Raw genomic sequence first — 12990 nt, 5'->3', positions numbered from 1 at the left:
ATGACCTGCTCTTTTGGCGGTCCGAAAACGGGTCCTGGTTCGTCAATTCTAGCTTTTGGTACTGCAAATTGACTGCCCCTCATAACCCACACTCGGCAATATGCTGGCTTCCTGTAGGAGCGAAGTCGGATACATCCAAATAAATTTGCTGCGGCGGCATTATTTCTTAATTAATTAGGTGGCAAAGAATACTGAAACTGGCTCCCGTTTATGCGCATATCGCCATCACAATACATATATGCAGGCTTATGAATGCAGTTTTGTCATGTCCACTGTCCAAAAAAGTGTGATTTACAACAATTTTTTCACAAAAATGGCTGTTTTTTTAGTAATTTTATTACCTCCTGCGGCAGTGAGCTTTCATTTTTTTGGAAAGGCCAATTTTGTCATACTTAGGTCTAAGGCAATTTGGTAGCTTCTGATTTACTTTGTTTATTATAAAAACTCTTTTATTTTTGTATTCGCAATGAAAATTGGCAATTAAAACACTGTGTGAAAGATGTTGCATTTCCTAAATTATGCATAACAAATAGTAAGAGGAGTCTGCCCGATCATTTGACCCCGTAAAGGAATCGTCAAAGCTATCGTTCCAATCTCCGTTACATCAACTGCTCAACTTCAGTTCCAAGTAAAGACGCTGATTGGGATCAAGTGCAAGTTTAATCCATTTCTTTTTTTTTTTTTTCTAACCACATATAAGGGCCTCTTCGAAACCAGATAAAATGACTTGGAATCACACTTTTAGCATTTACAGTCCAAAGAGGGCATATTGAGACTGCGAATGATGGAGCGCTACCCAATTCAGACAGTTCCGAGTTCAAAAGCCATTCCCAGTGTATCAGTGATGTGATTGGCCTAAGCCGTTTTGGAGCACCTTTCCGAGCAGCCAAAATAGTGTTTTGGAGCAGCAAAAGAGGACTTTGGAGCAGTCAGAACAGTGTTGTGGAGCAGCAAATGTGGCTTTTGAAGCAGCTAAAACAGTGTTTCGGAGCAGCGAAAGTGGCTTTTGAAGCAGATATTCTAAGAAAAAAAAATATTTGTTTCAAGTGCTGGACAAACGAGGGACACTTTGCTCGCCGCAGTAAACATATTATGGTCAAGTTAGACCACCCGGGAGTCTCAACATGTAACTGAAATGCCAATGACATGAAACATTTTGCAATGCTTCAATAAAATTATACATATATTTGTACCTGCTATAGGTAAATAAGAACCAAACTGCATCTATTAGAATTTATTTTAAAATGACCAGCTTAGTAATAAATATCACACCATTAGGTTGACTAGTTATATAATAAATAGAAGTAGTCTAACTGTTGATACACGTGACCACTGCAGAGCAATGCGAAATTGTCACGCGAGCGGAGATAGCTGTTTGATCGAAACCATGCCACTCCTCTCCATCGCCAACTGGTTCCCAAAACTGTACACAAATGTAACTGTCCAGCATACGACAAAAAACAACCCAGCCACACGTGCTTGCCAGAGCGGCTGGCAAGGTATAAGCTAAACACACAGAAAAAAAAAAGAACCTGAGCACATTGATGCAAGACAATACAGGCCAGGGTCAAAACATTCTTGGAGCAGTTTGTGCAACGACTGAACTCGAGACAAACAGACGTGGTGCGAGTTCAGCGTAACAGACATTGCCTTATTTGCTTTAGCTCACTTCTCTTCACCAACTCTTTCGTGGCAGATTTTTCACGTACTGGGGTCCCTCTCGAAAGAAAGCTTCCCGAGACAAACATGGGTAAACAGTGCTTCGACACAGCAGTCTTTGATCTAGAGGGATTTTGGTAGTACTGCATTAAGGGAGGAGGTGGGGAATAAATATGAACTTTCTTATTTCTAGAGATATCTGAACGAAATTTACAGGGTGTGTTTATAGCACAGACATAATAGTAACTGCAAAGTTTCATGGAGCTGTTCATATTATTTCTCAAGTTACAAATATTTATCAAAATCGTCCGTATGCATTCCTTATCCCAGGTCTGGAGAATTTGAAAAAGGTAGTAGCGGCGTAAAATTTGTTATGATGACCACTGGATAGGTTCCCCAGGGCATAACAGAGCCCTTTTTATTAATTTCTTTGTTGAAAAATTTTAACGCAACTTTGAATTTTGTGTAGTCAATGAAACCCACATTCATCAAATTTAATATTTTTATTATAAATTTTTAGCACAGTTTTCTAAAAAAAGGGCTCTGTTATGCCTTCACAAAGTTATTAGAGAACCAGAATAAAAAAGACAGCACAAAAATCCACTCATCAGTTCCTGAGATATCGCTGGGACGAGCAGCCACGGCAGTGAAAAAATCCATTCTGAGAAAACAGCACTTGAAAGTTGCACACAGATTTTCAGCTTTAGAATGACCCTCCAGAATAATCAGAAGTGTTCTTGCGCACTTTCTTCCTGTTCCGCCTTTCCAACTTCTCTTGATGTCGTTTGCTGGCCTTGTGCAGATGTAGGGCATCTTTCTCGGTAGCTCGTTGGAGGGCTAGATGGGCCGGCTGAAGTCCCCCTGCAACAGATATTTCTGCAGTTGCCTTGTAGCAGCCGGCGTTGAACCTCAACACTGCTTCATGCAGTGCAGTTTCGACAGCGATCAGCAATGCATACTGTTCCTTATGCATTAAAGACCACAGGACAGAGTGGAAAGACTCAGATGCATTCTGAGTCTTTGCTCCCAAGCAGCGTTGAAGCAGAGAAACCTGCGACAGGCGTTGGTAGACGGGCAGCATAGCTGCAGCGACGTAGGCTGGGAGTTTGTGCTTGTGCTGAGGCTCACCTTTTGCCTCGGCAACTCTATGAAGGCACCACAATTGAGCTCCCTCCGGGCAGAGTTCATGGTGAGGCTCCTGGTCAGTCGACGTGACATGATGGTAGGTGGCCATAACAGCACGCTGCATCGCTGCCACATCCTTGGGAGTTGTTTCGGAGGGCCCAGCCATAGTAGTCGGTAAGCTTGTCGATAAGGGCCTTCGCCAACTTGCCCTTACCGCTCAACGGCTTGTCTCTCTTCTGGACAAGGTTGCGCAGTGCCGTTCCCATCCTCTTCTGAACATGGTTCAAACACTCTTCCTTCACGATGGGGACTAGCCCGTAGACGTTCTCTTCTGTAAGGGCAGAGAAGGTCCTGCTGTCCCCGTCGGAGACAAGTGCTGTATACCGCAGGTCGTGCTTGGAGAAAGAGTGCTTGAAGAGGGTCAGGGCCACCTCGACCTCCATCCTCCCATATATGGAGTCCGTGTTTTTCTGGCAGACATGATGCATGTGCCAGCTGTCATACCCTTAATCTCCAGGCTTGGGTCCTGTTTGGCACCCAAGGCACAGGTTGGATAAAACCACGGCATCCAAGATGAGGCCTGTGTGGTATTCTATGACTGCCCCGACTCCGATGTGAGATGTGTGCCCCCTCTTGTGCCATGTGCCGTCATACACCACGGTGATATCCTTGCAGAACCCCGGGTCCATCTTCTTACAGGCTGTCTTCACCGCGACAGCCGACTCGGCATAAAACTTTTCCACGCACAGGGCCTCTGGCTCTCTGAAGGTCTTCTTCAGGTGCTCCTGGAACGTTTTCTGGTGGAGACCTCTGTGGGAGACGTTCATAGCTGCCAAAAGTCATTGAGAACTGTCTGCCCCTTTCCTATCTGCTTGATTGCCAAGATGGAGCAGATGTTGACTTCGAAAGCCCTCGAGTCTTGCTTGCGTGGCGAAGTCCAGGAACTTGCAATAATGCCGCAATGGGGGCATACGACCCCGAGTTTTGCTGCCAGTCCGAGTTTGGTGCCTTTTTGGACACTCAATCCAGTCCCCGAGCAATGCTTGCACACTGTGCAGTAGAGCAGGTTGCTCAAAACGTCAATCTGAACAAGGCAGAACTTTTCACCTTGGCTTGTAGCAGAGGCAGGCGTGGGATTGGGCAGCATGGCTTCAAACTTCCTCTGGGTTGCTGGCATAGCTCCAAGTTCGGCTTGAACGGTACCACGATAAAGTCTGAAAATGTATCTCCAACCAAAAATTGAAAGGCAACCCGACGTTTCAAAACCAACACGGTTTCTTCTTCAGGGGTGACTGAAGGCACGCGGACACAGCAGCAGCTCCCAACCTCTTCGTCTTCAAAAAAGAAAAGAAAAAAGAGAATAGGAAAAATTAAAAAGGAAAAGTTAGGAAATTGAAAAAATTGAAAAAATTGTAAAATAATTTGTTATGAAGATGGTCGTCTCTTCAGCTTTTCCGTTAGGTCACGGAGGCGATGCGCGTACACAGAGGGCAGAGCACCTAGCGACCTGTTTAGGTTTCCTGGCGTGTGTTGGATTTGCCAGGATTCCAAGAGAAGTCTTCTTCGAAAAATAGGCTCTGTGTCCACCACGTGCGCGTTCGCGAAGTCAATGCGATGGTCTAGGGCAGGGGTGGCCAGGCTGGCCTGGCCTAAGAGCCACAAAAAAAACCACGGAACTTCTAAGAGCAGCGGGAGGGGGGGGGGGGGGGGGGGGGGGAAGAGGGGGGAGGGGGAGGGCAAACTTAACTTTTGTTCAGGGTCTGACGGTACGTACGGGGGCACAAGGCTGTACGATTGTGCGTATGGGAGCACAAGGCTGTCAAACTGCAAGCAGCATTGTGCTTTATTCTGAAATCCTTTCTTTTTTCCTGGGCAAACACGGAAAGGGACGAAAAGGGGGGGGTGTCCCCTTACGAGGGATTTGCGAGCCGCACTTGGACCAGCAAAGAGCCGCATGCGGCTCGCGAGCCGCGGTTTGGCCACCCCTGGTCTAGGGTATCGCAATGTTCGGCGATGGCGCTGCGCTCACTGTCAAACTTCCGCACGTCGTTCTTGTGTTGGTGGATACGCTCTGGAAAGTTCTTCGTCTCGCCGATGTAGGTTGCGAGGCACTCTGCGCAAGGAATGGTGTAAACCACGCCCTGTGCTTTTTCCTTTGGTAGACGGTCTTTCGGTATTGGCATAAACCTTCCCAGTGTGGACGTGGGCTTGTGGGCCACCAGAATACCTTCCTTTCCCAGTACTAGTGCGAGCGCTTCGCTGGTTCCCTTTACGTAGGGAACGCTTATGCGCGCGACTCGATGGGGCTGTTGGTCTTCTACTGGCATCTGGTTTTGTCTGGCGAGACCTTGGCGTCGGGCGATGCGCTCAATAAAGCTACTAGAGTAGCCATTTTTCTTTAGGTCTTCAATTATGGCCTTCTTTTCCTTCTTTTTATCAGTCTCCGACGAGCAGATAGTCGTTGCCCTACGCAGCATGGTCGAAACCACTGAGGCCTTATGACTCGTTGGATGGTTGGAGTCAAAATCGAGGTAGCGTCCGGTGTGTGTTGGTTTTCGGTACACAGCAAACGTCAGACGAGAACAAGATCTGACGTCTCAAAACGAAACTACTCAAAGAAAGTTCGGAAAACGATTGTAAAGATGGCGAAAAACTAAGCGGAGCTGACAAAGCAAGAGCGCGTGCAAGCAGACCACTACCAAAAGTAGACGACGCGAGTGGCAACAGCAGGAGAAACGGAGAAGGAGGAGAGTGCTCCGTGCGCAGAGAAATCGCGTCCCAGTCAATAGCAGTCGCGCGCTCCCCCGCACACTCCTCGAGCGCGCGCTCTGTCCAATTGCGTTCTTGCGATTGCGACATGGAAGAACGGCAACCACGCCGTAACCACGCGGCCGACGCCATTTTGGGAGCTGGCAAAAAAAAATAGAAAGAATTCACGTTCAAAACAAGACTAAGATGGCGGCCGTCGGCCTAACGCGTCAAAAATGGCGAGCGCGCGAAGTTGGGGTTGATTTTGACGTTTGACCGTCACTTGGATGCTACCCAGGCCTCGTAAATAATTGTTTTTAAATATTTCCCCGTTGTATTTGGTGCTGATAATTATAGAGAAGGTAGTTTATGAGATATACAACCGAAAAATAAGGTTTTCTAAAAATCGACTTTTTCGCGATTTTTCGGTTTTCAAAGCCCGCGTCCCCCCTTAAACAAGAACAAGAATGTTGATGAACATTAGGGCATTCCTTACGTTTCAGTTTAGAAAGCGCCATATCTGCAGCGACGTGGCGACGGCAACACTCGACGTCGCGCGACCACGGCGACTGGCAGGCAGGGATCAAATATAGTTTCCCCACAGCCATCGCTTTCAGGAGCAAGTGCTTCAGCTCACAAAGTAACTCCCGCCGCACAAAAACATTGTTTCGTTTCACAGCATGATGACATGGCTGGTACCCAGCACGCTAGTGTCGGAGCGTCCGCACATGCCCGCGTCTATGGTTGAAAACGTTTTTGAAAAGATGCGAGACAACGGGAGCGCGAAACGAGAGACAGCGGGAAAAACCATGCAAGACCGGATGAACGATTGATGCAGGGTACTTTGTGTCAGGCGGCCGCTTGCGCCACCTAGCTCATGTGTGTTTATTACAGTACTCAGTTTATGTCCCGGTTTGAAAGGAGAGCAAAATTGGTTCTTTGGCGCAGATTTAGTGCAGATTACCCATATTTCGGCAAAATGTAGAAGGATATAGTAGGGTTAGCCCCTTGGCGCAATTGGCGCAGCAATCACATTACTGGTGTATGCCTGGCTGCAAGAGAAAGGAGAGGCACTCACCGGGGATGTTGTGCACAGTGACTGCGACAACCAATAGCAGGATGCGCTTCCAGCGTTGCACACTCTCCCTGCTGTCTGGGTGGGGTAGCCGCTCAGGATCAAGGCTCACTCGGGTAGTGGTTAGGGCAGGCTTGCGTAGCTGCACCTTGCTTCCAGCTGGACAAGAGTGAACAGACAGAACCATACTTTATGGCTCTGCAGCCTCTTTGCACATAAAGCAAGCCTGGAGGCCTTCTGCAAGGCTATGGCCATATTACAGACCATCATTGTTCATGGGCACAGAAATAAAGAGATGATGATAATGATGATGCCCCTCCAGAACAGTGTTAGCCTTCTGCAATGCTAGGGGTCGTCTGCAAGACCATGGGCCTTCTGTTATGCGATGGCACTACAGAAACAGTGTTGGCCTTCTGCAAGACAGTGGCCAAACTGGAATGGTGTTGGCCTTCTTTGGGGCTAGGGCCTTACTAAAACAGTGTTGGCCTCCTGTTAGGTTATAGGCCTTCTGCAATTTTGTGGCATTACTAAAACAGCACTAGCCTTCTGTGAGGCTAGAGGTTTTCTGCACGGCTGTGGAACTACTAGAACAGTCCTCACCTTCTGTGAGGCCAGATGCCTTCTACAAGGCTGTGGCACTATTAAAACAGCACTGGCCTTCTGTGAGATTAGAGGCTTCTGCAATGTGACCCTACTAGAACAGTGTAAGCCTTCTGTAAAGCTGCGGGTCCCCTGCAAGGCTATGGCCCTATGAGACAAATGTTAGTCGTCTGTGAGGCTAAAGACCTTCTGCCCAAGGCACTACTGCATTACTCAAACTGTTAGGATCTATGAGGCTATGGACCCTTTGGGACAGCATGAACATTCTGCAATACTATGGCCTTATGGGAACAATGTTAGCCTTTTGCAAGGCTATGGACTTTTTAAAATCCTGTAAGCCTTCTGCAAGGCTATGGACCTTCGGCAAGGTTATGAACCTTGCAGAACAGCATGGCCCATGGGCCTTTGGAACAGCGTGGCTCTTCTGCAAGGCTTAGGGGCTGCAATTATCTTCCTTCATGCTGATCCACCTCTCTCCCAGCACACCGTCAAACTACAACCAAGCCAGTGCTGTCTGTCAACCACAGCAGACAATTCTGGTTTGAACCAAGCCTGGGTCATGAGTGGACAGAGAACTACAGGAGTGAGAAAACAGATTTTGCAAACCAAAATCTATTTTGGCGTTTCCTGTAGTTTTCATTGTAAAAATAAGCTACGCAAGTGAAATAACGGCAAGCTCTGATGCTCTGGCACCTGGTCCCCACAGTTAGTGCTGATTTGGGCAAAGACTGAGCATTCAGCAATGTGCACCACATTTTTTGGACTATAATCCAAGGACTGTACATGTTTAAAAGTTAAATTATTACATAGAGCAGACTCTCCTCAGGTGCAGGTCATACAAGGATTGGATTTTTCTAGGTTGTTCATTGTGACACGATGCAACAAATTTTGTGAATCACAGAGTATGTTAATGATGAGTTATGAGTGATACAAGCTAAAACAGGCATTTCTCAAGCTGTGTTGTGTATCAGTATTCATTATGTACAGACTAGGCAGTAAAAACTATAGGGTGTCGAAATACTCAGGCTCAATCTAAAATGGGCCGTAAAAATCGGCACCTGCACCTAGCAACCTAAACTTTTTGCCAAATATGTATTTCACAAGTTGGTTTTATCCTGTAAAATAAAAAAGCGTAGCCCCCTTCCTGTAAAAAGAAATAGGGTGAGAAAACTTGCCAGGGTCAACGGCGGACAGTGATGCAGAAGACGGAGTCGAGTGGCGGGGTGAGTTTGGCGCAGATATTGATAGATGGCGCTACCTCCTCATCGAGACTGCTCGCGACGACCGTGGCCTATTAAAATGAAAAATCTTTCTGTGATGTAGCTTTGGTTTAAAAATAAACATGGGCAATGATAACAAAACTTGAAATAACAAAAATTAAAAAAAAAAGCAGTTGCATGTTGATGGCACCAACGGCACTCTTGCTGCCTACGAATTTCCTCTGCATGTCGTCTGCTTTCTTTCGCTGGTCGGCTACACCTTCCGATGTGGACGCTGCTTCTGATGCCATCTATCAATATGTGCGCCAAATGCGCCCCGCAACTCAATTCGGTCGTCTGCATCGCCGTCTGCTGTTGACCCTGGCAAGTTTTGTTACCCCATTTTTTACGGAAAGGGAGCTACACTTTGTAACTTTGCATGATAAAACCGACCGGCAAAGTCACCTTTTAGGAAAAGATTAGATTGCTACGTGCAGGCGTCGATTTTTACGGCCTATTTTAGATTGAGCCTGGGTATTTAAGAAACCCTATATTCAAAGAAAAACTTTTTTTAATATAAAATTTGCTTTTGCAAATTACAGATCTTTCTAGTGGCAGTCTCAAACAAAGCGATTTACAGCTTCTTTTTTTTTTTTTCTTTGCCCATCAACGAAGCAAAGGAATGGACAAGCCTGTTCAGGCCCCTGCCCCACACCCAATCAACCATTTTTCGTGAAGACCGCGAAGGGTTTTCGAAGATTATCTCGGCAGAAATAATCCTCGAAGAACGTCGAACGGCCCAAGTCATGGGCCGGTCGATGCTGACTTTTTCCGCTCGTTTCCCGCGAAAGTCGAGCAGGCCAGGAGCCCCGATATTTTCTGGTTCTCTCGGTGGAAGATAACACAAAAAGGGTGCGAATCCTGAATAAACAAATAAAGTAAAGACATTCAACAAAGGTCAGCAGACTCCAAACACAATGCAGGTGGAGAGTCGCACTGGCCGGGTTTCCATGGCCAGGGTGGGTGGCAGAAATTCCTGGCCGATAGGGGGCGCGACTGTCGCAAAATGGTGGTGGCCAGAGGGCTCTTTTCAGAAAGGTCTTTACGCCAGGTGCGGACTACAGTCCGGAAATTATGTTACTTCATTTTGCGGCGAGAAAGGCGTGGCTAACCTCTCTCCCCTCTGAGCGCCGCTCAAATGAACACCGATTCGTCTGAACTGGGACGTTCGCGCCCACCTGACGAATACCCGTTGGTGTGGGAGGTTGTCGACTCGTCGTCACTGCTGACACGTCGCTTCAGCTGTGCCCGCTTCTCCACCTGCATCGCCAGGGCCAGGTCTGCCTTGTGCCCGTCCTGCACCATCGCGTGAAGAGTCTCTAAACGGTGCCACGCAGACCACATTCATTTGCATGCATGTCACATCCTATTAACGGGGAGCCACAGACATCTTTTTCAGCTGCCCAGACAAAACACACGTTTGTAACACCTAGGCCTCCTGGCATGCATTTATCATCTCTAGGAACTGAGAAAATGGCAAATAAAGGTTATGTCAAAACCAACATTCGAATTTTCCTGCGTTCTCCAGTGGGGTCGCGTCACATGTTGTGTAACTTGCAGGTCAAGAAGGGAGTCTAAAAAACATTGGCTTGATTTTCTGTTTTCTTTTTAACACCGAAAGACAGATTACTTCAGGTGCTCGTAGTGTTGAAATCAATAATGGCCTCGGTGTAAATGCGGCTAATTAGCTATGGCGGGATAAAAGTGAATGTTGCTGACGGGGAAGTGTAGTCATCATTGCTTCGTTTTCTAGGGAACAAAGAGTTTGTAGGAACACATCCACTGGCTCCATGCCTCGGAAATTATCGGAGATTCTCTTCGAATTCAGTGAACTGCAGCGAGACAGACGGAGCACTTAAATGTTGCTTTTAAAGTTTCTTGTGAAGTATCCTTTGCCCTTCTTTTCCTGTTGCCAGCATTCAAACGGTGCAAAAAAAAAAAAAAAGAGAAACAGAAGAGTTGAGAAACTACTCATTTCAAATGTGCACAAGCTGTAATGGTGAGAGAATGCTCTCTCGAAAACCGGACAGGTCTAGGGTGGAGACAGAGATGCTGCACACGCAGAATATTATGTAAGCAACAAGGATTTATGAAAAATTAAAAAGATAATGTGAGCTCTTTCCAATTTTCAATCCTATCTTGTGTACAGTACTTTATTAAAAATAATATCTGTATTCAAACCGATCAATTTTTAATTGTACTTGTATATTTCTAAATATAATCTGAAAAACCCGAATATTAAATTAATGAAATAAAAGCCCAGATTTCTCCCTGATTACCATTTTGATTCAAAGCGCCCAATCTTTACCTCCCGATTTTTGAAAAATATAATATTTTCACCCCTGATTTGATCTCGACTTTAGGTGAGCTATCTCTCAGGGTATTACGGCAGCGTGCATTTTTTGTTTCTTTTGTTCTGCCGACGTGACTTTCTTTAGGACTGCTTTCACACCACCAAACTTGTAACCCCTCGGTAAAACATGTGACATTACAATTTCAGTGTTGCCAATGAAATTTCTCAGCTCAAAATATAAAAACGCAATACCTTTGGAAAAAAAAAAAAAAAAAATCAATCTGATTTATAATTTGGGTTACGAGTTCAGATATGTCTATTACCGTATTTTCCGGGCTATAGTCCACGGACTATACATGTTTAAAAGTTGAAATTTCTGGCTGTGCAGACTATCTACGCGTGCGGACTATACAGGAATTATGTTTTTCAATATCGTTGATTATGACGAGACGGGACGGATTTTGTGAATAAAAGAGTATGTTATTGATAATTTATGTATATTATAGGCTTTTTTTGTGAGCTAAGAAAAGAAAACGTCAAGGTGTGCCGCGTATGGGGAGAATTTCGTTTCGTGTCGACTAAGCGCCAGATGCGGACTATGCACTGGGTGCGGACTATGCAGCGGGTGCAGACTATCTAAGCAAAAACTTTCATTTCTGACCCCAAATTTGCCTCTACGGACTATTCGCGACTCCAGCGACCTATAGGGGGCGCCACCACCAAACAAACATGGCGGCTGAGTCCAGGTCGCGTCGGCTCGGCCGGGCCGCCTGAACAGGTGGCGCGTTCCATTTAACAGATTTTCTTTTGTTTAATGCCCAATTTTATAGGTATTTAAACTGAGACGGTTAAGTGTAGCCGGTGCACATAAACTTGCAGAGCATAGTTTTGTTTTCCAATTGTGTTTTTTGTTCTTTTCATGTCAAACTTTCGTTTCGGAGATTTCGTTCGAGACCGAAACTATGGGCTCTGGAGAGACGGTAATATGCTAATCAGTTTTGATCATCTAAGGAAAGCGGCAATGAATGCAGAATTCTCCCACCGACAGTAATTTTCAGCCAACTCGCATGCCTCAGACATGCGACCTATCTGTCCGCGAAATCGAGCTTTTGTGCGTATCCGCGTTTAAGAAACAGCTTCAGTCATATGCTCGGTCAACAACACCGGCTGCAGGAAAATTACGAAAATTAAGCAAGCGCTTCTTGAGTCAAGGAGCATGTTAACCCGCCGGCACCCCACTAAGCAGCTGATACTCGTATTTCAATTCAGGTTTTAGTAGCAATCGAGAAGTCATTTTGACGAGCGGGTTATGTATTATATTACGTACTATGGGGGGGGTCCCACTAAAGCGATATTAGTATATTCTTCGGTTTGAAATATGAGCTTAGTTAAGTAGCTATTAGGTGAACTGCTGAATGAAAATATATTTGACAGACAGAGAGATACTAAGTTAAACTTAACCAAATGGTTCTAGCCGGTAGCACGGAGACGAATGCGGACAAACTGAAGAGAGTCTTCATTGGAGATTCACGCAGAACCTCTGTGCATTGAATTTGACTTCGAATCCTCAACAGAAGAAATTAGCATTTTTGTGGTCGGTCAACCTGAGCAATGTAGACGTATATTGCTGCTGGCTTAATTCGACGGGGGTATAATATAAATATTGGAGGCGCGATAGATCATAATGCCGTGACAGCTTCTAATGTTGCGAGACGCGTCCCCCACCTTTTGAAAACAGATAATTTCCCTCATTCATCATTTGCAGCGAGCAGGTTTTCCTGAATCAAGTAATTGCGAAATTAGCCCAACTCGTTCAGAGTGGTCCAGAGGATTTTTCGGCGAAAAGCAGCCAAGATGAATAGCCAATGCACCGACCGGCGTGGGTGGCTCAAACTTGAAGCTAATCGAACACAACCAAACTCAAGAAAAGCAGCTATCGAACCTTCCCATTCACTTGACTGCAGCATTGGTGCTCCCTCCAGTGAAATGCCTCGTCTGTCGTCCTCCCACTGTCCTACATTCTCATAAAGAAACCCCTTATCAGTTACGAAGTAGTCGTCATTTTGAATGTGATTCGAGACAGACAAGAAATCAAAACGTTTTTTCCGCGATTCCTCCCCATCCAAAAAATCAAAAACATGTGATGGAAGGAAACAATCTACTGAGGTTTCGCCACACTAATGAACACTCAGGCAAACTTAAGAAATTCCCAGACCTTCGTTAAATTACAT

At 45.8% G+C, this 12990-nt stretch overlaps 1 protein-coding gene across 1 annotated transcript in view; it reads right to left on the bottom strand.

Moving 5' to 3' along the window:
- Positions 1-12990, bottom strand: part of LOC8052972 (zinc transporter ZIP11) — a 45922-nt gene that overhangs the window by 16003 nt on the left and 16929 nt on the right. Inside the window, exons 4-5 of the mRNA XM_040214372.2 lie at positions 9645-9762; positions 6611-6766 (exon numbers count right to left, since the gene is read on the bottom strand). Of these exons, the coding sequence (XP_040070306.2) occupies positions 6611-6766; positions 9645-9762 (274 nt within the window). The remainder of the gene's footprint in view (positions 1-6610; positions 6767-9644; positions 9763-12990) is intronic.

The sequence above is a fragment of the Ixodes scapularis genome, unplaced genomic scaffold (genome assembly GCF_016920785.2).
Source record: "Ixodes scapularis isolate PalLabHiFi unplaced genomic scaffold, ASM1692078v2 PGA_scaffold6__148_contigs__length_123643588, whole genome shotgun sequence".
Taxonomy (NCBI): Eukaryota; Metazoa; Arthropoda; class Arachnida; order Ixodida; family Ixodidae; genus Ixodes; species Ixodes scapularis.
Note: the sequence above shows the minus strand (reverse complement) of the source record. Positions and strands in the feature narration are given on the sequence as shown.